Below are 22269 nucleotides of genomic sequence, written 5' to 3'. Positions count from 1 at the left end.
CGTGTATATACGATTTCCACGGTTTTCTGGCTCAGTGCACGTTCATAGAACTTAGCAACTAAGACCATGTTCAATATTGTAAGCCCACAGTCAAGTTGACAATCACACAACAAACATAATGATAGCAATAAATCAAAAAGTAGGTTTTAATCAAATCTCAAAATAACTATTTTGCAAATGATCAGCCTAAACAAATAGAGTTTTAATTTTACTTTTCAGATTGATGAGAGTAAAACATGTTCAGCTTTTTTGCAATGTTGCTGAAAACAAATGATCTTTTTCTAACCTGTTTTGACGGTAGAGAACAACTGCTTTTTTGAAAAATGATAAATACAGCTTCTGTGAATAGCAAACAGATACAATGATGACCACTGACATGTGCGAACAGTGATACAAGAAAACTTTTGTTGATCGGTGCATAGCATGTGACCGTTGAGTAAATTGAGACAGTTTTGCGTTGATTCAAACGAGCAGCCTCAGCGAGCGACGTTTTAGCGTAAGAAAAAGACTAATTTTACCAGCTGAGGCAAATCAGATTTTTTGCAATCTTTGAAAAAAAAACTCAATCTGAAACAAAATGAAGCAAAAAAACTTTGAGCCATGAGGAAATATTTCGAATTTCGAAAGTTTTTATTTCGACAAATCTTACTGCAACCCTTGTCAAAGCTAATCATGATCACAAAGCTGTTGTCTTCCAGCACACTGCCTTGCTGTTGGTTGCAGTTGAAGTCACAAAATGTCATTGGATTGAAGCAAAATGTTAAAACGATATACACTTGGTAATCACATTTTTAGTTGAGCACTTCAAACTAAATGCATATTAAAATAGAAAACCCTACTCAGATGATGTAAAGCAACTCAATGTACGCAAACGATGGAACATGGTATACTTTGACCTTGAATAACTCGTTATTGAATCAAGCGCATGCTTATGGCCTAACTACCAAAGCATATTCCGCAACCAGCAATGACAATAAATACAAAGAGTGGCAGCAATAACAAAAAGGCTTAGATCTACACCCAGACAACAAAATTTGTCATTTTTGCATCGTTTCAACGTTTTGATACGTTGAATCAATGTAAAAATAACGGATTTTTCTGTCTGGTGAGGGAGCAAAAATGAATGGTACATTACAACTGATAACAAAGTTTGCCAAAACCGATGCAACATCACACAGTTGTGGCGATGAAGTAATTTCCGTGCTCACAAGTTTCGGCTTAAAAGTCCAACGTTTTTGTAGGCTGTCGCACCAAAGTAAAGCGACGGATTTCTCATGCAAGTATTGCTTAAGACTTACCTCGTCTGCTGAAGCACCATCGGACACAGCGTGTTCGGACGCCTTGCGGTCTTCATTCGGGTCGCTTGATCCTAATCGAAAAACAAGTTGATTACCAGTAGTACTGTGTTGCCAGTACAGTGCTGCCAATTGGCGTTTACAGTGTTGCCAGTTTTCGTTGCAATTTTGTAATAATTTGCATGCATACAACGGTGGCATTGGCACAACATTCTGATCCATTAGCATGTTTTTTTTTAAGAATTGACTTCGTTATAACAAAAATAGCGTCTTTAGCTTCAGCAAGGACATATATTACAAAAGGAAAAAATATGCTTAAAATCAAAATAAATAGTAAAAATACGTTAGGCGAATGAATAAAGCAAATTGTGATGTGAACGAATAATATTCTACTCGTGACGTGTTATAGATGTTTACATACATTTCAAACGCCGCAACATCTTAACCTGATGGCATAGTGCTGCTGTAGAATACTTTTACACAATATGGTGTGAAAGTATGGGCGGCTACTCCTTGCCATTTGTTTCGACGAGTACATATTACGTCACGAATTTCTCCGCATAAAGAGGATTTTTCGACTTGCATACTTACAAGTACAACATATCGTAGTGCAAGGTTTATCGTTTGTGACTAGCCCATGGCACAGTCAGAAAACATGCTTCAAATAATAAAGCATTTGTAAATGTTCCACCATCACGTGTAAAAGTCTTGAAAATACAAGGGGTGGAAAACATACAATTATTGAAATAACACAGTTAAAAAAGAGAGCCTGGGCATCATCTTGAATTATATCATGGGCGATCAGTTGTTTACAGTGATATCTCCATTCTTCTCTGTCATTGGTATTATCGACAGTTAAATTTCGTCTGTTTACGTGGCCTTTCATAACACTTAAAATTGCACAGAAAACATAAAATCATAATTCTGCTATATATGCACAGAGGTGTGAAGTAAGTCGTTAAAAAGTGAAACGCTACAAAAAGGCAAGCGAATTTACTGTTGAATTAACTACTCAGGTAGGCCTATCAATTACATACAACTATTTATTAGCTTTTACTATTAAAACCTTAATTAAATTACCTTTCATAAACTCTGTTTGTGTTGCTATCATTACCATTTAACCTGTGAAACTGCTACCTAAGTCTTGCATTAAAAAAATAGTCAATTTATCGCAGCACATATTAAAAGCTACCAGCTTAATCTAACGTTAGTTTCTGACTGGCTATAACTCACATGCAATAGTATAACTGCTCAATGAAGTTCGAAGAGCATTTCCTGTGCGGAGGGCTGCAATTGAACTGTATTAATCATGCTGTAGTTCATTTCTGTATAAATAGACGAAAAGGCTTTGTAGACCTGCAGCTACGCTGAAAGAGAATTATATTATGCACAACGCTACTCACCACGCAAGCTAACTACGCATTGTAGAATGTAGAACAACGTCGTCGTTGTCATATTTAATAAACATTTTCATGCTGCTCTGTTTTAAGAAGTTTTAGAAACTGCTAATAAGCTTGGAAATTGGCTAATCGACGAAATAAAAAAAAGGTTACATAAACAAAACCAACCAGTGGAGACATCCTGATTTCAATACATTGAGCTTGATGTAGTTTAAACCTTGCTTTACCTGACATCACTTGCAGTTTGTTAAAAAGACAAAAAAAACTTAGAGTCAGTGTTTGCATTATTTATAGAATGTTACAAAAAATGTTTTGTTGTTTTGAACATGTAATTTACTTCAAATCTTTTGTAACATAAGAGGGCTTCATATCTAACTTAGTCTTTGTGCCGCACTCTCGGGGAATTACCTTATTGTCGAAAACTGTAGCAAGACCTGGAAGACTAGAGAGCCAATCACAGCCCTATCTCCGCTAAGGCAAGTTCATTAAAAAATATAACTTGCTACTTCAGCTCGCAAATTGGGTTCTGTTTACATTGCTTCAACGCTTGCTGACGTTAAAGCAATGTGAAGTTGACTGATTTTCCTGGGCCGGAATTGCTTGAGCAACGATTGGTTAAAAAGTGGCTTATGGACATTTACTGGACTCACCTTCCATCTCTGAGCATTGTGACGTTGGGGAGATGGCGGCTTTCTCTTCGCAACTTGCCTGCATGCTCTCCGCCTGTGAAAGTAACAGCAGCATAGCATTGAGATCTTTCTAGAAATCAAAAGCCGTCGTTTTTACATTGATTCAACGTCTGCAGACGGATTTTGCTCTCTGGGTTGCTAAGTCTCTAGGCTAGGGCAAGGCTGGACATTGGGCAAACCACAAGAATTTAAAAAAAGTCACGTTTTCTATTTCCACCTTAACCTTCATCAACAGCACATTGTTGGGTCAAAGTTTTTAACTTTTTTTAAACTTTTGAACATCAATGAACATCTTCAAAGAGCTTGGGGATCAGGAACATTTTTGATTGAGAAAAGAAGAGTTAAATAAATCGATTACAATTGCTATGGACTTAGGCAATGCCACTTTCATAGAAAAACCAAGCGACCATATCAACATTCAAGAGATTAATCAACATACGAGACTGCTTTCAAAGTGAGAGGAATGAGCTTCTTCAAGGCTTTTCCATTCCCATGACAAATTACTTCGAGACATGGAGTTGGAACTGTACCGCAATATTGCACTATACAGGTTGATGGAAAACTTCTTCTTTGGCGTCATATGAGACCGGTGTCGCGGTCCAGGAGTTATATAAGTTCAAAAGTTACCAGAGTTGCCAAATATTTTATTTAAGAATCTTATGAAAAATAATTGATGTTTCAATGCAGCATTAGTTTAATTTGTTTGTACACGCTTTTCCGTCCTTTGTCGCCCGTATTGCGAGAGTTGGACGTCATCAAATTTCGATCCGGTTTGATGACGTAATTGCAATTATGTATTTATTCAATAAAAAAGCGGGCATTGGTTTAATTCCTTGCTTACAATTTGTTCTCAACATCTGGCAATTGTTTTGCCATAAATACAAAAGAACGTCTGATCTAGCGTAGCACGTAGATCGCATCTCCGCTGTCCAGGAGTTACAGAGACTTCTGGACTCATACAACTCATAGAGCGCTACACCGGTAGAGGCCAAAAAATAGGCTCTTTTTACATTGGACAGCCCTCCCCTAGCACCAAATAGCAAAATGAATTAGATCAAAAATGCATTGAGCTACAAATCGGTTTAAACTTACTGCAATTAATTGCACGCGAGAACAAAGGCTATTCTGTATCAAAAAATACATAAAAATACTCGAAGAAATTATCTCAGATTTACGTTTGAGTGAAAAACTTTATTCTCATCGTTAAAGTTGTTGAAAATTGGCGCCTGAATCTGCTTGAAAATTGGCGCCAAAAGCAAGTAGAAAGCTCAAGAGTGCCACAAGTGACAAAACTATCGGCTGGATCATGTCGCTTAGATATTTGGAAACTTGTCACGAAGGATAAGCTCATGAACACGCATCAATTGTAAACAAACTGGTACCGTACGTTTAAACCAATTGAAAATTACTGCAAATCGCCAATTAAGTGTGATAAGTTGATTATTTGGGCTTGGATTGAAAGTTGAGTTGAAAGTCAGGATAGATAATTATAATCGAATAGAAATACCTTCCACAACTGCTTTTCTAGATCCTGCTTCATCTTTTTAGCCGATCCCAACTGCTTAAGGATCTTTGGTTCCGGATTCCTTGCGTATTCCTCTTTTATCCTCTGATGATGAATTGGAAAGAAAATTAGTCAAGCATACACCATACCAGAGAAGGCAAATATGGTTAAAATATCAAAAGAAAATATATTCAACAAAATAACCCGAGTGAACTGGTAATTCTGAGAAGAACGGGAAAAGTATGGCGAGAGCAATGTGTGGGATAAAAATGAGAAAAAAAAAACTTTGAAGAACTGATGCACATGCTAGTGATGAGGAAGACTACAGATGAGTTTGGAGTATTATGGTATGGGCAGGTGGTTTCCTCCTAAAGGCATTGACTTTGAAGGCGTTTGGTAAAAGAAAACGGAGACATCCAAAATTAACATGGGCAGAACAGATGAAGAACACATAAGGTCAAACTGGAGGAAGATGCGATAGACGAAATGAGAGAGAGAAAGAATGAAGAAATCAGCTGCATGAAAGAATTGTCCACCCCCACTAGTGGGCACAAAGCCGAATTTGGATGAATGGGAATTTGATACAATTTCAATACAAGACAAATACCAGAATACCAAAATTTAAAACTTTGATAACGAAAGTTAAATGAGCATTTTTCAAACCCACAGCCTCTACAAGAAAAGAATCGGCCACTCACACTAATTAATGCGGACCACACATAAATTAAATGAAAATGAAGATAACAATACTGCAAAAGAGATAATATTACTCTTGCCGGGGGTACTCTTTGACACTAGTATGAAATGGTGTGAAGTATATTACGAAGAGTATACGAGGCAGAAGAGAAATATACGATACAACAGGAAAAGTTAAGCTCGTGAATTACAGATACAGTTTACAAAATTTGAAATCTTGAAGGAAACAGATGATGTCCAGCGAGCACTGACATTAATGAAAACATAAAGTTCGACGGTGAATAAGCTCAAGGTTTGATGATGGATTACTAAAAATAATTAAGCTCACGAAAGGCGAGATGTATGGAGATTATGAACCAAACAGTTTTGTCAATAACTTGCCTCAACTTCTGCCGTTTCCTGTTCCAGCATCTTCTTTATCGTCACAACCTTTTGCTCATGAAACGTGTGATGCTGGAAATGAATGTTCATAAAAAACATGGTATGACTTTGCGACTGTGACGTTATTGTTTTCACTCAATAGTTTACAGGATGTTTTTCGCAGCTTTTATAGAAACGACAACAAAAATCATATTTATAATGGATAGTATTAGTACAATTTTTGTCGTGTGCACTGTGCAGGTATAGGCCGGTTGGTTGCAGGTTTAGATTAGGTGGAGGAAGGCAAGGAAGCCAATCTTCGTGTCCACCTTCAGGCATGCTTTCAAATGTTCTGTCAATGACACAGCCACATGCTCTTGCGCGGTGTTGTGCGTCATTCACAGTAAAAATAGGACAATTTGGCGTCTAAAGGATAATTTGTATTTTTAATTTGGACAATTCTATGGGAAAGCAAGTATCAACTCAGTCAACCCTAGAAAAAGTATTAATTAGGTCCAAATACCTTCTTTTGGGGTTGGGGAGTCGAGGGAGCTTCGCTTGGATTCTGTGAATCAGGGAAGTGTGATGCAATCACGGTGGAAGATGATCCAGGAAGGGCAGATGGAGGAGCACCAAGAAGAGTGAAGGCAATGTAAGAATCAGCTGGAATTTCGAAAAAAATAGCTTTGTAAAACGAGGTTCCACTCAGGAGAGATTTTGTTAAGTTTTTAGACAAAGTTATGTATTTAGCGGATGCTAAATCAATACATAAACAATGGAAAAGTAGAATTCAATTCGTAAATACCAACAATTTGCGTGCTTTAGCATTTACCTTCGTTCAATCAAAAGTCCCGTTGAAACTTCACAGTTTCTATTGCAAAACTTATAATTCAACTAATTATCTTCTACATTTTTATCGAAAATCAAACAAAAGCATAACGGCACAGGTTAGACTCGAACTTACATTTCTGGTTTAAAGCTATAGAGATGAAGTGTTGAAGCTACAATTTGCTAAATTCAAAGCAGTTCTATTTTTTGGAAAGAGAATATTTCTGACCCCAAGTCAGTGCTTTCTGACGTTTACACACAAGACAAATCCTTGACCTTTTCAGGAGCATTCCTAGCACACTCAGCTAACAAAATCTGTCCTTTTTATATTGATCCAACGTCGGCAAATATTGAGGCAACATTACAAAAACGGAATTTGCCAGTTTGAGATAACCTGCATACTCAAACACAAATCGCAACAACGAATGAAGAGAGCAAACAAGTTCCAAAATCCCCATTTTCAAGAGGTAAAAGGTCCAATACAAGAAGAGTCGTACGCCACTACTATTCGTACAACAGTAGACTACAAATTAGCTTAAATTTGAGTTTGCTCAATGCGACATCACAAACATGATGTGATTTTGCAAGAACTCCACGCAAGTTACCTACAACGGACCATGCAATGTACAAAGCTTAATAGCCTGCTTTTCTCTTCTTAGATCACCATTAAGACGTATTAAAAATATCGCTAATGTTTTTACAAGTCAGAAGACCTACATAGGACCTCAGAAAGATGCCCACAAAGATCAGGGGTTCGAACGGTTAAGAACATAAGATCTTAACTTAAGATCAGGTTAAGAACTACTGCTCTATCGTGGCTCACATATGTTCATTCAGCGAATTTGAAATCACTATTGACATCAAGCTAAACGCCGAACATACTTTCTCCTTAACAAATGTAAACTTTCTGACGCTAACCTCGGTTTGGGAGACACCTGTTCATAGGTTTACATAAATTCATTGAGAGGGAAAAGCGGATCTAATCAAATCAGCCAGATTGCATCTTCAAAAACGATCCATGCCGTTTTTGTAAACTCGCCAGAAATTAGAAACCTTTTTATGAAATGACAAAGATGTATTCCAAAACAGAGAGTTTATATTTATTAAAAAAGACTGAAGACAGAATGAACAAGCCTATACACAATTTGGTCATTTATTCAGGTAATCCACTTAATTACTGTCAGTCAATAGTAACACCATTCTGTGATGAAACACCGACGTATACAAACGTGTATTCTTTGATTACATTACTCGTGAAATACCGAGCCATTACAAATACATTGTTGTACTCTATTTTACGTTATAGTCAATGCTCATATCGTTGAACAGTATCTACCCAGACAACAATTCAACCTTTTTTTTACATTGATTCAACGTCTGCAGACGTTGAATCAATGTAAAAACGGTTAATTTGCTGTCTGGGTACAATCTACTGCTTAAAAACAAAGATATAAGTTGAATACTGGTACCAGATTGTTTCTGAGATAAAAAGTACATAGCAGTACTGTGGAAACAATTCTTTATGCTAAACAACTAGAATTTGGCAGCATTAAAATATTTTTGAACGCAAGAGCGTTGAGTTTTCTATGATGAATCATAGTTTACAACACACAAAAGACACTTGCTTTTAAATATTTTGATAGAGCCTTTGACTGATCTAGCGCTTAGTCAACAGGCATGTTAAAGTTCAAGATATCAATAAAAAACTAGACTTCAACTTTGAAGATGTATAATTCTGGCACAGGTTATAAATGGCTAGATTCTAGATACTACTGCCATTGTGCTGTGAATTCTGATTATTGACTACACAAAAAAGACACTGCAGACCTTTCCTTTTTCAGAGTGAACTGGAAATGGTGAAAAATAATTCCACTAAGCGTTCTTCGGCAGCTAAATAACGTTGTGTTTAAATCTTAATTTACTTTCACTTGCTGCTGACCGTCTTAGCCACGTTTCCTCACCAAGCAAGGTAGAAAACTGTGCGGTTTACAAATTTGTTACCAGAAAAAGAAAATTATACCGACGCAGACTAGCAAACAGAGAAGTAGAGCAGTTAAACCATTAAGCAACCACATCAGATGGAAAGTGGCGCTATGAGCGAAGCAATAAAATTCATGTAAAGACAATTTTGATCACATGTATGCTAAGCAATAAAGTCGAAACACAAAAGAAACTGGTATGCGAGGTTATTGCTCGCTAGTAGCGTTGCTCATCGCATACGAACTTTACATGGCCGCGTTTATAAATTTTCGGCTAGCAGCGAGTTTTTAATGGTGGAGTGGTCTTTCCAGGACACTGAAGAACAGAGATCTTTTAGTTAAATTATTTGAGAAAGAATTGTGAAAGTCTTGTCGGCTTCGATACGGCTAAACAGTAAACACACATATAAACATCAAGGCTCAAACTGGTACAAGCAATAGGGGCAACCCTGGCCCCTGGGTACTTGAAATCGGGTTGGTTATGTAACGATGGTGGGCCAGCCTGCAAATCAGCCGCTTTTTTACGTTTTCAAACATTAAATCAATGAAAAAATATTAAATTGACTGGAGAGGAATTAAATAAACAAAATCCTAATACACGAAAACGACAAGAAATTATGTGGAAGAAAACAGTTCAAAATATTTTGAGAGTTTTGGCATAATAAGAACAGGCAGCGAGAAGATGCTTGTTTAACTCTTTGCTGCCCTCATTAGACTAAGAAAATCATCTTTCACTTTTGATGTCTCGCTGCAACTTCAATTTCTTTTGTCTTCGGCATGAACACTAAACAAACCTACTACATCATCATCAGCTAACCAAATAACATTGACCATATAGGCAATCAGGTCTGACAACACTTAAACAGGGGTCCCACTCAAGACTTTCCTATTTTTTTTATGATTTTATGCCAAAAAAGTGAAAAATTTTATAAATTTTTTTGGTTATTTTATGATTTTTTTCATGATTTTTCATCAAAATTTCATGCTTTTTTTATGATTTTACATCAGAGCTCGATGTTTTGTTATATTTAATTTTTTAAAGTATTTCTTTTTACACTTTAAGGATAAGAAGCGATTACAGAACAACAATTAAAGTCAACATAATTTAGGATACTTCACACTTACAGCAAGGCAGTTGAAACATTTCGGGAATAAAATAGAAATAAAAAAATAAGACTGAAAATGGCGTTCGTTCAACTTCAAAGTCAACTTAACTTGTTGAGACGAAGTTAATCGGTAAAGATTTCACTTTTACGATCTTTTCTTTTTAATTTCTGTTTGGAGCGTAGCAAGCACTTTCTCACATTTTCTTTTACCATTACGGCCCATGTCAATTCTTGCTTCAGCTGCTTGAAGAACATTCCGATCCAACGCTTTGCTTGACAATGCCTCCTGAAGCTTTGCATGCCCATCTCTAATAATTTCATCAGCAGCTTTAATGCTTGCTTCAGTTTTTTTAATTTCATCTTCATTTTTTTCGATTCCTTTGTTTTTCTGACATATTGTTGGCTTCAACAGTAGCCTGAGCATTTATCCCAGCATCATCTAGCCGATATTTTTTTTATCCCAGCACCATCTAACAGGCCTCCAATTTTTGTCCAATAATAGTCAATTCTCTTGTAGGAAGACACTTTTGGTAGGGGTGTTACGGTTAAACCATATTTGATTAGTGATTGAGTCCAGTAAGAAGATTGGGAATCGGGAATTGTTACTTTCAAGATCAGTGTTTTTGTAAAACTCATCTAGAATATTCTCAGATTGATACCGTAACCACTGCAGTCTTGCCTTATCATAAAACTCTTCTCTTGAAACAGATACATCAATGCAAAAGCATTTGCACGGCACTTTTTAAGGCAATTGGAGACTGTCCAAGTTAGATTGACGATAGAAGTTGTAGCTCCACCATCATTTCTTTTTTCTAGGTGCAAAAATTGTGCTTGCTTAATAACAGATGAATGTAATGGCAAATGATGTAAACTAAAAGGTAACTTGCAGCAACCACAAAAAAGTTTACACAGTCAGATTTAAATTTCTTCTTGTCAGCTTCAGTAAGGACTGCAATATCACTGACTAAAATTTTTGCTTGTGCTCCAGCATCAATCAAGTTCAACGGCTTCTGAAGCTCTTTGTTTGTGACATCAAGCAAAAGATTTTCTGACTCTGTGGATGATATGTTCTTTTTTTTGATAAATTTACTAAACAAAGCCATGATCAGATAGCACATTGCTAAGTAAAGAATGTGAATCAGTGGCTCTTCACATTGGAATAGGACTAAAAGCCGTTCAAAGTCACCAGAAGCAAATCACACAAATGAAATATAAACTTCAATCAAAGGATCCTTTAATGCTTCTGAAATCCTGTTGTATCTCTGGGTGGATGCAATGTTTGACTTGAAGTTTTTTTTTGCTTAGGCAAAAACTGCAGGAAGTAATGTGAGAGGTCCCACTCAAGATTTAAGGACACTTCCGCCGTGAATTTGGAGGCCTGAGTAACACATTGCTTGCAAATGGCCTCAATAGTTTCCTTGCCTAGCTCTACGCTTTTTCCCAAAACATTGCTGTCAAATTATCCTTTCACCATTCTCCCACAATAACTGCAATGTCTTGAAATCTTGTCAGCGTCTACTTGTCTATGTCTAATGACATTTAAAGCATGCTACGCAACCACAGGTTATCCTAAATCAGCGCATTCAACAGACGGTGTCACAATCGTTACACAAATAATTAAGCTGTTATCATGGTTGGAACTGTTACACGTCACACTATATCAATTTTTTTGATTTTTACATGCTCAGTTCTCCATCATAACTAAATTTTATGATTTTTTATGTTTGTGTCTAAATTTTATGCTATTTTATGATTTTTTCCAAATCAAGCAAAATTTTATGATTTTTGTTCCACTTGTACACAAACAAGTCCACGTTGCCACAGACGACCATGACGAAAACTAGTTTAACCCTTTGATAACTTTTTATGGTTAAATAATTTTTTTTTAATTTCACGCTCAAAGCGGAATTCGGTAACAAACTGTCTGAAATTTACAAGCACGGTAGAAAAAAAAAGTACAAATGCAACCACTTCTAGCTGGTCATACGCAAGCACACTTCACAGTTATTTACTACAAACTTGCTGATTCACTCGAACCAGGTAAAAAATTGCACTTCAAACAAAACGAATTGAAATAGAAAAAGTATGTACCGGTAACAATCTGATTTAACAAAAAAGATGGAAGAAATCGTTTTTAGACTAAATGTGTCAACAAATTGTTACCTTTGATAAGCTTCACCACGTCAACATGATTTAGATCCGTCACTTTCATCGCGTTGATCTGAAAAGTAACTCACAAACGTAAGAAACAGTTTACTTTGAAAATCAGGTAGAATCCGTTTAATACATCCACTTCGGGATCAGTCCATTTTGGATAGAATAGGCGATGGTTGTATTAACCAGTTTTTCTAAAACTTCTACTAACCCTTTGGCTGGGCGGTAAAAACGCAAGCTGTATTGTTTTGTACCGTATTTATTCAACTATCTTGTTTTAATTATGCTATGTAGTCCACAATAAGCTGGACACTACAGCTGCAATAAGGAAACTGATTGGGTGCAATGACAAACTGAAGTAACTACAATGACTGATATTTGTAAACAGTCTGTTTGGATAGATAATAATAATCGACTATTGTTTCTTCACAGCATTACTTGATTAGATTTTTGTTCAGGATAGGTCATTATATGTACACAGTGCAGGCCTTAAAACTCGTGTTTTTTTCCGGCAGCCATCGTGGCCTACCGAGAGCTCCTTCTCGGCGGCCAAATCTGCGTGCTTGGAGGCCAAAATACAATAACGATGGCACAAGTAAATAGCATTAAACTTGCATTTAAAATGATTACTTAGCGTTGTTGAAGTCTGGGCGACGTCCTGCAATAGAATCGTTGCACCACGCATTAAATGCTTTATCGGGATTGTAATCCGGTATTGCGGGACCATCTAACGATCTTAAATTGTTTTCACTGCTCGCAGCTCAGTAAATTGTTTCAACTGCATACCGCCTTTCATAAAACCTGACCATTTATTCCGTCATGATGTCACCATTGAGGGTGTGAAGTCACTAACCCACAGCGTTCTCAACTATGAAGACACGTGTTTTACCCACGGATGTCAACAAACCTAGTTCTCCTTTTTAACAACGATTCAATGTCCGACAACATTGAATCGATATAAAAACGACAATATTGCCAGCCGATGTAAATTAGCACTTCGGATTAACACTTCGTTAAAATAAACATCGGGAATTGCAAACAAGACTTACAGCGCTGGTGATCGCAGCTGTATATATTCAGTACAACAGTAGTGACTATGATGCGCTGACCTAATTCTGCGTCACTCTTTGATACTACATATTTTCGTCATTTAATCCACGATCATTCTATTGCGAAATTAAATAATTGGCTAGAAGAAACCGGCGGCCAAACTTGGCCGACGGAGGAGGTAGCACCGGCGGTCATTCAACCACTACTTAGCGGCCATGGCCGCGATGGCTGCCGGCTGCTTTAAGGCTTGCAGTGAACAATTTGCAAGTGATTGGTTTGAGGGATAGCTGGATTTACTAACCGAGGTTTTCACAATGGGGATAACTCCACCCCCTTTTACCATACTGTAGCAACACAATATAGTGATCACGACTCACGTGATACATTTTCTGATGTTTTGTGTGTTTACTTACGGGAAGCGGTAAGGAATTGCAAAGTACACTGAAGAAACATTTAGTCGAGTGCGAAGCCTGATGTGCCAACTACTGAGAATCAGTTTTGAAATGGGTTGTGCCAATTTGTCCTTAAAACTCAATATGCTTTTTCACTTGGTGCAAGAGAATGTGGATATGCTTGCGATACCAATAATAGTTAATTTTCGGTGCCTAAAAACGTCCAGAAGGCATTGATCACAAAAGTAGTCTACGGCTTTCCAGTGCTTTCCAAAATTCAACTACAAAAATATGTCAATAGGCCATAAAGGTAGAGCTTGTCCATTGCGATGCGTAGTGGGGCTGATATATTTACATAGAAATTGATCGATTGATCTCTTTAGTTTAGCGGGACAGCAACACAGAAACAAGATTTCTCTTTCAACAAAGTCAATATTTGTGTGTAAATCTCATTAACTGCGAGCACGCACACGGCGGCAAATACGTCTCAGCTGAGCAAAATCGCTTTGACGTGAGGTCGCAATTTCAAAATGCATAATTCCAATACGCGAAAGCTTCATAGCACTGGAAACGGACAGTGTCCAAAAAGTAAACATTACACAGAAAAAACTCAATTCAAAAACGAAGACACTAATATATCTTTATCCCGTGTGTTTCTGAGTAGACAAAGTATTTTCACCCTGGGTTTAACTTGAAACAATGGTAAGCTAGCTGGATTCTTGGGAAAGTTTATATGGTAAAGAGCATATGAACCTTAAACAAAGACCCTAAATCCGATCAGGCAACCCTTTCTTCCAAAAAGTATAAAAAAAACTAACTAATTCTCAACAAGCATAAAAAATGCACTGCATACTAGGCTACTACTCCATGTTACATATTAGCTATTTCCCAGAAGAAACTCACAACGAGTGATAGTCACGTCGTGCCATGTACAAGGTAGAAAACAACTTTGAGGTTTAATTGATGGAAAAAAAACTAAAATCAATGATATGCACAACACAAAGCTCACTTTCAATATCCTGTCCCCTTGTGATACTCCAGCTTTAGCAGCAGCGCCATCTGCCGATACAAATGAAAATTTTGTTGAACTCACTCAAGTGCGCTGTAACCTATCGACATTAGAATCGGCACCCTTGCAAATAACTTGGTTCAACACCAAGAATTTGAAAATTGACAAGTGTTTAGCATTGACCAGCAATCTACAGATCAATCAATAAGCCCTCTTTTGACGTTACTTCAGCGCAACAATACTCCATCGGAAAGAGAAACTTTTATTTGGTTTGCCATGGAGGTTTATTCGCTGCATTCGCACAACAGACAATACATATTCAAAAAAAACTTGAATATATATAACAAACAAATGGCAAATCCTATGATGCAGCTAACGGAATACAATTTAACACCATCTCGTTTAAACGACTGAGATAAACATACCTTGTTTAACTGACTGTATGTAGACAGGGTTCTCTCCGCTCACAGTCAGCCCGTAACCTTTGTCATCTTTTTGAACCCCAATGCACTTCATTATCATTCTTGGGCCGGCTGCAACAAGTCGTGAGTAAAAATCTGATATCGCGGAATTCAACGGTCAAGAAGCAATGAAGAACGAACACCATAACATCAAATCGTTGGGTTTCGATTATATGAGTAGGTTCAAAGCTTTTCCTATTTTACAGCTGGATATGGAACTGACTGAAAACTAAAACTAACTACAGTTACGGTTGTAAAGAGGTGGAAAGTTTCCGGGAATTTTGAAGGACCCGGGAATATTGGGAATTTTCATTTGGCGTTTATTATGTTTAAAAGATTTGTTAAAAATTTCATCACTAAGAAAAAAATAGCAAAAACCTATCTTAAACATTTCTTATTTTCTTTAATTATTATAAACACTAATTTGGTGTTGATTAAGAATGAGGCTTATGCATAATTATCAATAATTATTAATTATGCATACTTTTTCAATATTTAAAAAGTACTGATCATATTTGGGAACACTCACACCAAGGTCCGCAATAGGCTCGCAAGTAAAAGGGTGAAAAACTGGTATCAGTCAGGTCAAACTTGGCATTGTTTGAGCCGTGTGAAGACAAGTCAACTCAAATTGAAGTTGACTCTGAAGTCGATGACGCTGCCAGAACAGTCAATAGTACATCATCTGAAGAAGCCGAGCAGGAGGAGATGCTAACCGGCAGCAACTAGAACAATGACTTTGTAACTGACTCAGTATTGTTTTTCTTTACAAAAAAACAGATTGGTAATGATTCATTTTTGGAATTGTTAAACTAAACCAGGTGTTTGTATTTCTTAAGTATTTTAGTTATAAATAGTACTTTTATTCTAAACAGTATAAGGCCATTTTCCTGTTTCAACATCAAATTAAGATTGTTTTGAAAGTTTCTGAAAATTCCCGTTAACTCCCAAAATTTCCATGGAAAGTTTCGGCTCTGAAAATTCCCGGGAATTTTGCAACCCTAACTACAGTGCAGAAGTCAGACAACTGCCGAACAAGCTTTCTGAAACCGCCCTTTTCGTCTCAACAAAATATTTGTGAAAGATGTGGCCACAAAACAACAACCAAATCTATGAATATTGCTGTTGATAAGCAGTTTTGGTGCACAAGGTTGACGGTTTGGATGAAGCTGAAAGTGTGATCACTGCACAAAAGTGATATAGAAAAACGTAATTACACACTACACAGCCATGAAACATAGGAATGATAATTATAGTATATAAAATTATAAATATGATAAATTAATACAGTACAGTACATACTTATTCAAACTAGTTTCATAATAAGCCAGAATGGTGGTAACTAAACGTCGCATTTAGGGCAACTTTTTGACTCAAAATGTGTAGCAGAAAAACGAATTGGAATGCATTTATGAACATTGCATTTCATAATAATTATAATATACCTCGTTTCATCACACACGGTTGAAATGCAAGTGCAGAGTATAGGCTTTGTGTACACTGCTACGTAAAAATAACTGTACATACTGTTGCAATAACGTGCAAGCTCTATATTAATAAATCAACTTAAAAAACATTAATAGCCAACGAGCACAGCATTCTTCTGATTAAGCAGTGCTACCTGAACTTTCAAAACTATCCGAAACTTCAGATATCTTTCCATTGCCTTCAAGCTTAATGGGTTGACCAATGCTTGCTTTGCTTAATCTGAAATGTAGACATCGGTTGATCAGCATCATGAGTAGTAGATAGAATTATAATTCATACTTTATACAAAAAGGTCTTACCAGTCAAAAAGAAAGTTAGTGTGATTGAAATAATAGCACAAGCACGGCAGGCATAATACTATTAATTTATTATTTATTAACATAATTAACATATTTATTTATTAACTCACTCACTTTATTAATTTATTAACTATTTAACTTTCAGCTTTGATTAGAAATGGTTAAAAACGGCTTTTTAGTCATCGTTTTTTTTGTTTTTATATATACTATTTTCCAATAATTCTTCGGATAAACACTCAAACTTTTCAGTCTTTACAAGTTCACTTATCGACAAAAAAAAGTAGACAGTACGACACTAAATTGGCAAATTAAAGTCCTTTCAATTTAAATTTAATAAACGAATTTGCCAATTTAATGTGTTATCTCCACTTTGTATACAATATATATCGCATTACCGCTGTAAGAAAAACGCTTCACTGCAAACCAAACTTTTGCAACAGACATAAAGTGAGTTGGTATGGCCACTACTAACTAGGCAAAACAAAGGTTCTTGTTTTAAGCGCAGTGCACAAGTTTAACAGCAGGGTGATTTGAATTTTATAAATCAGCCTGTTGTTTAGAAATTTAGCAAAAAAACAACATCAAAAGTAGGCTAAAATTAAATGTAAACAATGAAATTCAATATATTCTGAACAAAATATTTTGCAAATGTAAAAATTTAACTAAAATTAATAATAACAAACAAAGACTTGTAACTATAAGGCTATCACGTTTACATGTAAAGCACCTAAATCAGGGCTAAGCCCCAGACACTTTTAAATTATTTCTTGTAGTGCAAATATTAATAGCTCCAGCCTCCAGTCTTTGGTTAGTTAAAAATTCTATTGAAAATCCAATATTAAAATTTTAATGTCAATTACATATATTTTTTGAACTTTGTTTTATAAAGTTTTGCAAGTAAAACATCTAATACCGCATCTAGTGAAAATGGGCACTGGTACAACAAGGAAAGTGAGTAAATTCTTGCAAACGCTTTAACCGTTTTTCAAAATTTTACAAGACACATCAACTCTGGAGCTAATGAATCAACTGATTATCACCAGAGCCGGCAGGTACTTTCCATGCTTGGATTAAACATTTCCGTCGTCATTGTGTAATGTATGCATCATAGCCGGTGGGATCTTTGATAAACTAAGCTTGCAATCTTTTTTGTATTAACGTTGCTAACAAATTCCAAGTTAAATTTCCAGCAGTTGGAATGTTTAATTGAGTCATGTAAGTGACACAGTTGGAATTTTTGCTATTGACTCAAAGCATGAACCTATAAAGACCTACAAGCATGCAATTTAGTTGATGCGGTTCATGACAATTAGATGCACCAAGCTTTGCAGATGCACCGCAAAAGGTTTTCAAAGATTTGATGAGCTGCTAAAAGAAAAGTTGAGTCCAAGTAAAATAAAAAGTTGGGCCAACGCACACCAATTTACAGATTGACAGATCAAGGGCTGCCAACGTTTTCAATCAATTCTTTTCCATGAGCGACTGTCTTTCTAAAAACTGACACCTCAGTAGATAACTTAAATACCCGAGGTTGAAAGCCCCTGATCTGTCCACTTTGTATTGTAGTACGGTAATTAATACAGAATAGGTTTATCGTTGGCTCCGAGTTGAAAATAATATGACAAACCTGTTCTCTCTATGGTGGTCTTTGTTCCCACTAGCTCTTTTGTAGCTTAACCTAAAAATAAAATCAATGCTTTGAAGTCAACACTTTTTACTCTTTTTTCTGAATATAATGTACAGTGTACACTATAACCGAAAACACATTTTGCTTAAGTTTGTTGTTGATATTCACCATGAAAAAAAATTGCAAATACATTTCAGAAAATTGTTTTTGTCATATAGAGGGTTATAAGAAACTGGGTGTCAGTAGATAGAAATACAAAGAAGTTAAACTTATTGTTGCCTCCAAGTACGTTGTTCATTGCCTGGTCAAATCAGGTACTCTCAATAGATTACAAATTGATATGATAAAGACAAATAGGCCTACCACAAAAGAGCGCTCAATTCCAAGAGCAATGCTCAGCAGAGTCAATTCAAGTAAATGAAATCAGTAGTATTATCAAAATAACTTTAATCACACTTCAAGGCTCTAAAAATTGTACATTATGTACAGGTGCAGTGGTGCACTAATCGACTTTCACCACACAGCTAACATTAATATAAATCCATATTTTTTTTTCACATGATGTGCAATTGTGCATTCACAATGAGACAAATGTTTTCAGAAATGTGTTAAAAGTCAAACATGACTCCCATATGAACAAAATAAACTTAAAAATACCGTACTTTACCTTTCAGCTAAGCTCTCCATTTTGTGCAACAACTAGGAAGATGTGTTCCAATGGATATTTTTCTCTTTCATGCAAATTATTCAACAGATGTTTTTCATGCATAAAAAGTATCAAAATTGTATCATCAGATCTTGGTAACAAAATTCTACATCAAAAATGATACAAAGAATTTTTAAAAAAGCACCGGCACTGGTATAGATCCCAAAATCGGTTGAGTAAAAATGCTGGCTCAAGAGCTCGATTCCAATTTCGCATTTACACTGTGACACATTTTATTTCTATGAAAAGGCTTCGATTGAAAAATTTCAAATACACAATAAGGCAAAACTTGTTACAAAGATCATTAATTGAAGAAAAGATAAATGGTCAAAGAAACAAAGGCATACCAAGAATGATTTGGACAACAAACATCTCTAAATGGACAAAATTAAATTATAAAATTGCAGTACGAACAGATCATGATCACAAAAACGGTGCATTGTATTCAATCTTCACTGCAAGGAAGGAACATAATAATGATGATAAAAAGGCTGGTCAATTCATGCTTTTTTGGATCTCGTAATTTTGATAAATTTAAAGTATAATTGCATGCTTGTTTTGACAGTAAAGAATGGAAGTTTTTCACAAGCTTTACTGCCTTACAGTTGCCACATATTCCCTTAATGCCATATATATATATCTTAAATTAAAACCAAAAGGTAGCATTACCATTCAGTTGTTAAATTCTATATAATATTAATAAGTTTTTAACAAAAATCTTTAAAATTACTTTTTGTGTCATAAATTAATTATTTTTTTAAAAATTTATGAACTCTTCTTCTTCTTCTGGCAATATTTCGACTTTAAGTGGGTTTGCTGGTGCAGATTGCAAAAATTTACGAATAAAGTCATTATTTATTTACAATATCACTCCAAATACACTTAAATAGAGAGCTGCAATAATTATTGGGAACAAACTGGTGCATATTATCTCAAAACATATTCAAACCTTGTTGAGGAAAACTAACAAGTCAACGACTTCCTGAATTGAAGCTGTTGTGGCCCCCTTTAGATATGTATTTGACACAAAGAGGACAGTCTGCAGGACAAAGAAGTTTTCATACTCTGAAGCGTGTAATAACGTGGTGGTATTGTTGTAATAAAATCACAATAATGTATTTTGTGATCGCTATTTTGATATCCAATTTCACCCAAGTGGTTCAACTTGGACAGCAAAAAAATAATGCAATTATTGTCCGATTTCCGCTTTTCATGTCAAAAATCAAGAAGTTCCCTCTCTTTTAAAAAAATTATGCTACATGAATGTGAAGTCATTTTTTCTTCTTTTTTTATAAAAAACATATTTTTTCTTAAAAGTGATTTCAAAAGCAAAAAAACAAGTGACACAGTTAGAGCAAAAAAATAAAATTTGCACAAGTTCCTGATAATATTATTGACAAATGAAATAAAGTGTTCATTTTTTATCTGTCAAATCTTTTTCAATTTTAAATTTGTGAAGCGATTGAAATTTCACGCACGGACCATATTTACTGCCATTTCGTGATGCTGGAAAAAATAAAATCAAGTTTTATATATATAATGATTAATATCAAGCTGATTAAAAAAAGATTGATAAATAATGAGAATATTGAATCTGTGATGCTGGCAGGAAAATGCAACTTATTTCATTGCTTTGAGTAAACTGGCATATGGAAAAAATAATATGCACATGAAACTTTTTTGCATGTTTTTGAACTAGACTGCAGAGCGAACTACAAAACTATGGCTGTTAAATTTATTGGCAATAGATGACCTTACAGGTCTTTCGTTGCCATCCTGTTGTGCTGATAGACACTCAATTTGTATGTACTTTTTATTTGTTTATCGTCAGCAAAACAATAAACTGAACTGAGCAATACAAAGAAAATAAAAATTTTACAGTCATGTTTTTCAAACGGACTTCTTAAAAATTTAAATGAGTTGTGTTCTTATACTTTGTCAATAAGTATCTTGTCTTTACACACAATGATAAGTAAAATTGATCGAACATTGCCTTAACTTTAGTTTCAACTTTTATAAAATAAAAAAATACTTGCACCAGTATTGCCAGGTTGTCTCGTGAGTTTCAGCAAAATTACAAATGCTAGTTGACACTGTACATGTTAGCAGTGGCAAAAAAGTAGCACAAAATCATATAAAATATAGTCAGACTGAGATAAGCAGTTTACTATTCCAATTTAGACTGCCATCAAGCATAAACATTAAACATGTCTGCCTTGAATAAAATTCAAAGCTTGCATGATGTATTATTTCGTCGGCTCCAGCTCGTGTCCGAGCATTGGTTTCGTCTTCAAATTGAATTTGGTTTTGGATGGTGATGTCGTATGTGGCTTTGGAGGCCCAGTCTATGATGGAATAGATGTGGGCAAAAGTCACATTGTATGTGATTTGCGGTGTCCGATGTTTACCCCACCTTTTCTAGGGGCTTCCCCATGTGGGGTGGGCTGCGGGAAATCCTAGATAGGCCAGCCCAGACACGGGTCTTGCTACCGGAACCCAATGTCACCGCAGTTCATTGGGAGATGATCATCATAGATCTGCCGCCAATGTGTGAGGCCAGGCTGGAGGCTTCCAGCTCTACCAAGCCTGCCCCATTACCCGTAATATCATCGCCATTGGGCTTTGTTCGGTCCTGGTCCTGTATTATTTAGATTATGATGAATGATTCAAATATTAAACAATTTTTTTATTCAAACACAGGAATGATTTTGTCACAAGAGGTTGTTTTAATTTTATTTTTGTTTAAACTGCTGCACTGGTAAAATTTGACAACCTTTGTTTAATTACTTCCAGAAGGTTGGGAAGATACAACGACTTCCAGACCGTAGTAACTCCTGGACCCTTACACCAGATTAAGCTTTAAACCATTGCGTTTGTGGCAACAGCAACACTGAGATTATGGTTAGATTAAAGTTAGTGTTTGAAGATGACTGTTTTTCTAATCATTACGGTAGTTTTGCTTATTGCCTATGTTTACTGCAGCAGTATGTGTTAAACGTTTTTAAGGTAGAGAGATGAATATGGATGAGTATGAGTTACAATGTAGTCTACAAAGTACAAGGTGGGTGCAACCTAATTCGTCTCCTGAACACTTGGTCCCCCGATTTCATCCCCTGCAAAAGATTGAGAAAAATACAACAGAGCCAAAGTCGCTGATTGGAGTTGCCGCAAACATTTAAAAATTTCTCTTGATTTCTTCAGGGGACGAAATAGGTTGCATTCTTAT

General features: G+C 35.9%; 2 protein-coding genes across 4 annotated transcripts in view; both read right to left on the bottom strand.

Annotated features, from left to right (window-relative positions):
- Positions 1 to 4989, bottom strand: part of LOC145774386 (rho guanine nucleotide exchange factor 11-like) — a 45416-nt gene extending 40427 nt beyond the window's left edge. For all 3 annotated transcript variants that reach the window (XM_082585622.1, XM_082585625.1, XM_082585626.1), the window contains exons 1-3: positions 4892 to 4989; positions 3346 to 3418; positions 1299 to 1369 (exon numbers count right to left, since the gene is read on the bottom strand). In XM_082585622.1, the coding sequence (XP_082441748.1) occupies positions 1299 to 1369; positions 3346 to 3418; positions 4892 to 4924 (177 nt within the window). In that variant the 5' untranslated portion in view covers positions 4925 to 4989. The remainder of the gene's footprint in view (positions 1 to 1298; positions 1370 to 3345; positions 3419 to 4891) is intronic.
- Positions 4990 to 5953: 964 nt separating this feature from the next.
- Positions 5954 to 19024, bottom strand: LOC145773863 (rho guanine nucleotide exchange factor 12-like). Its single transcript, XM_082584985.1, has 8 exons — positions 19005 to 19024; positions 18338 to 18388; positions 16545 to 16630; positions 14888 to 14995; positions 14463 to 14512; positions 12021 to 12078; positions 6468 to 6607; positions 5954 to 6037 (listed from the first exon to the last, which is right to left on the bottom strand). Exons 1-8 carry the CDS (start codon positions 19022 to 19024, stop codon positions 5954 to 5956), a joined length of 597 nt encoding a protein of 198 aa, XP_082441111.1.
- Between the last annotated feature and the right edge of the window lie 3245 nt (positions 19025 to 22269).

The sequence above is a fragment of the Aplidium turbinatum genome, chromosome 7, assembly GCF_918807975.1.
Source record: "Aplidium turbinatum chromosome 7, kaAplTurb1.1, whole genome shotgun sequence".
Classification (NCBI taxonomy): Eukaryota; Metazoa; Chordata; class Ascidiacea; order Aplousobranchia; family Polyclinidae; genus Aplidium; species Aplidium turbinatum.
Note: the sequence above shows the minus strand (reverse complement) of the source record. Positions and strands in the feature narration are given on the sequence as shown.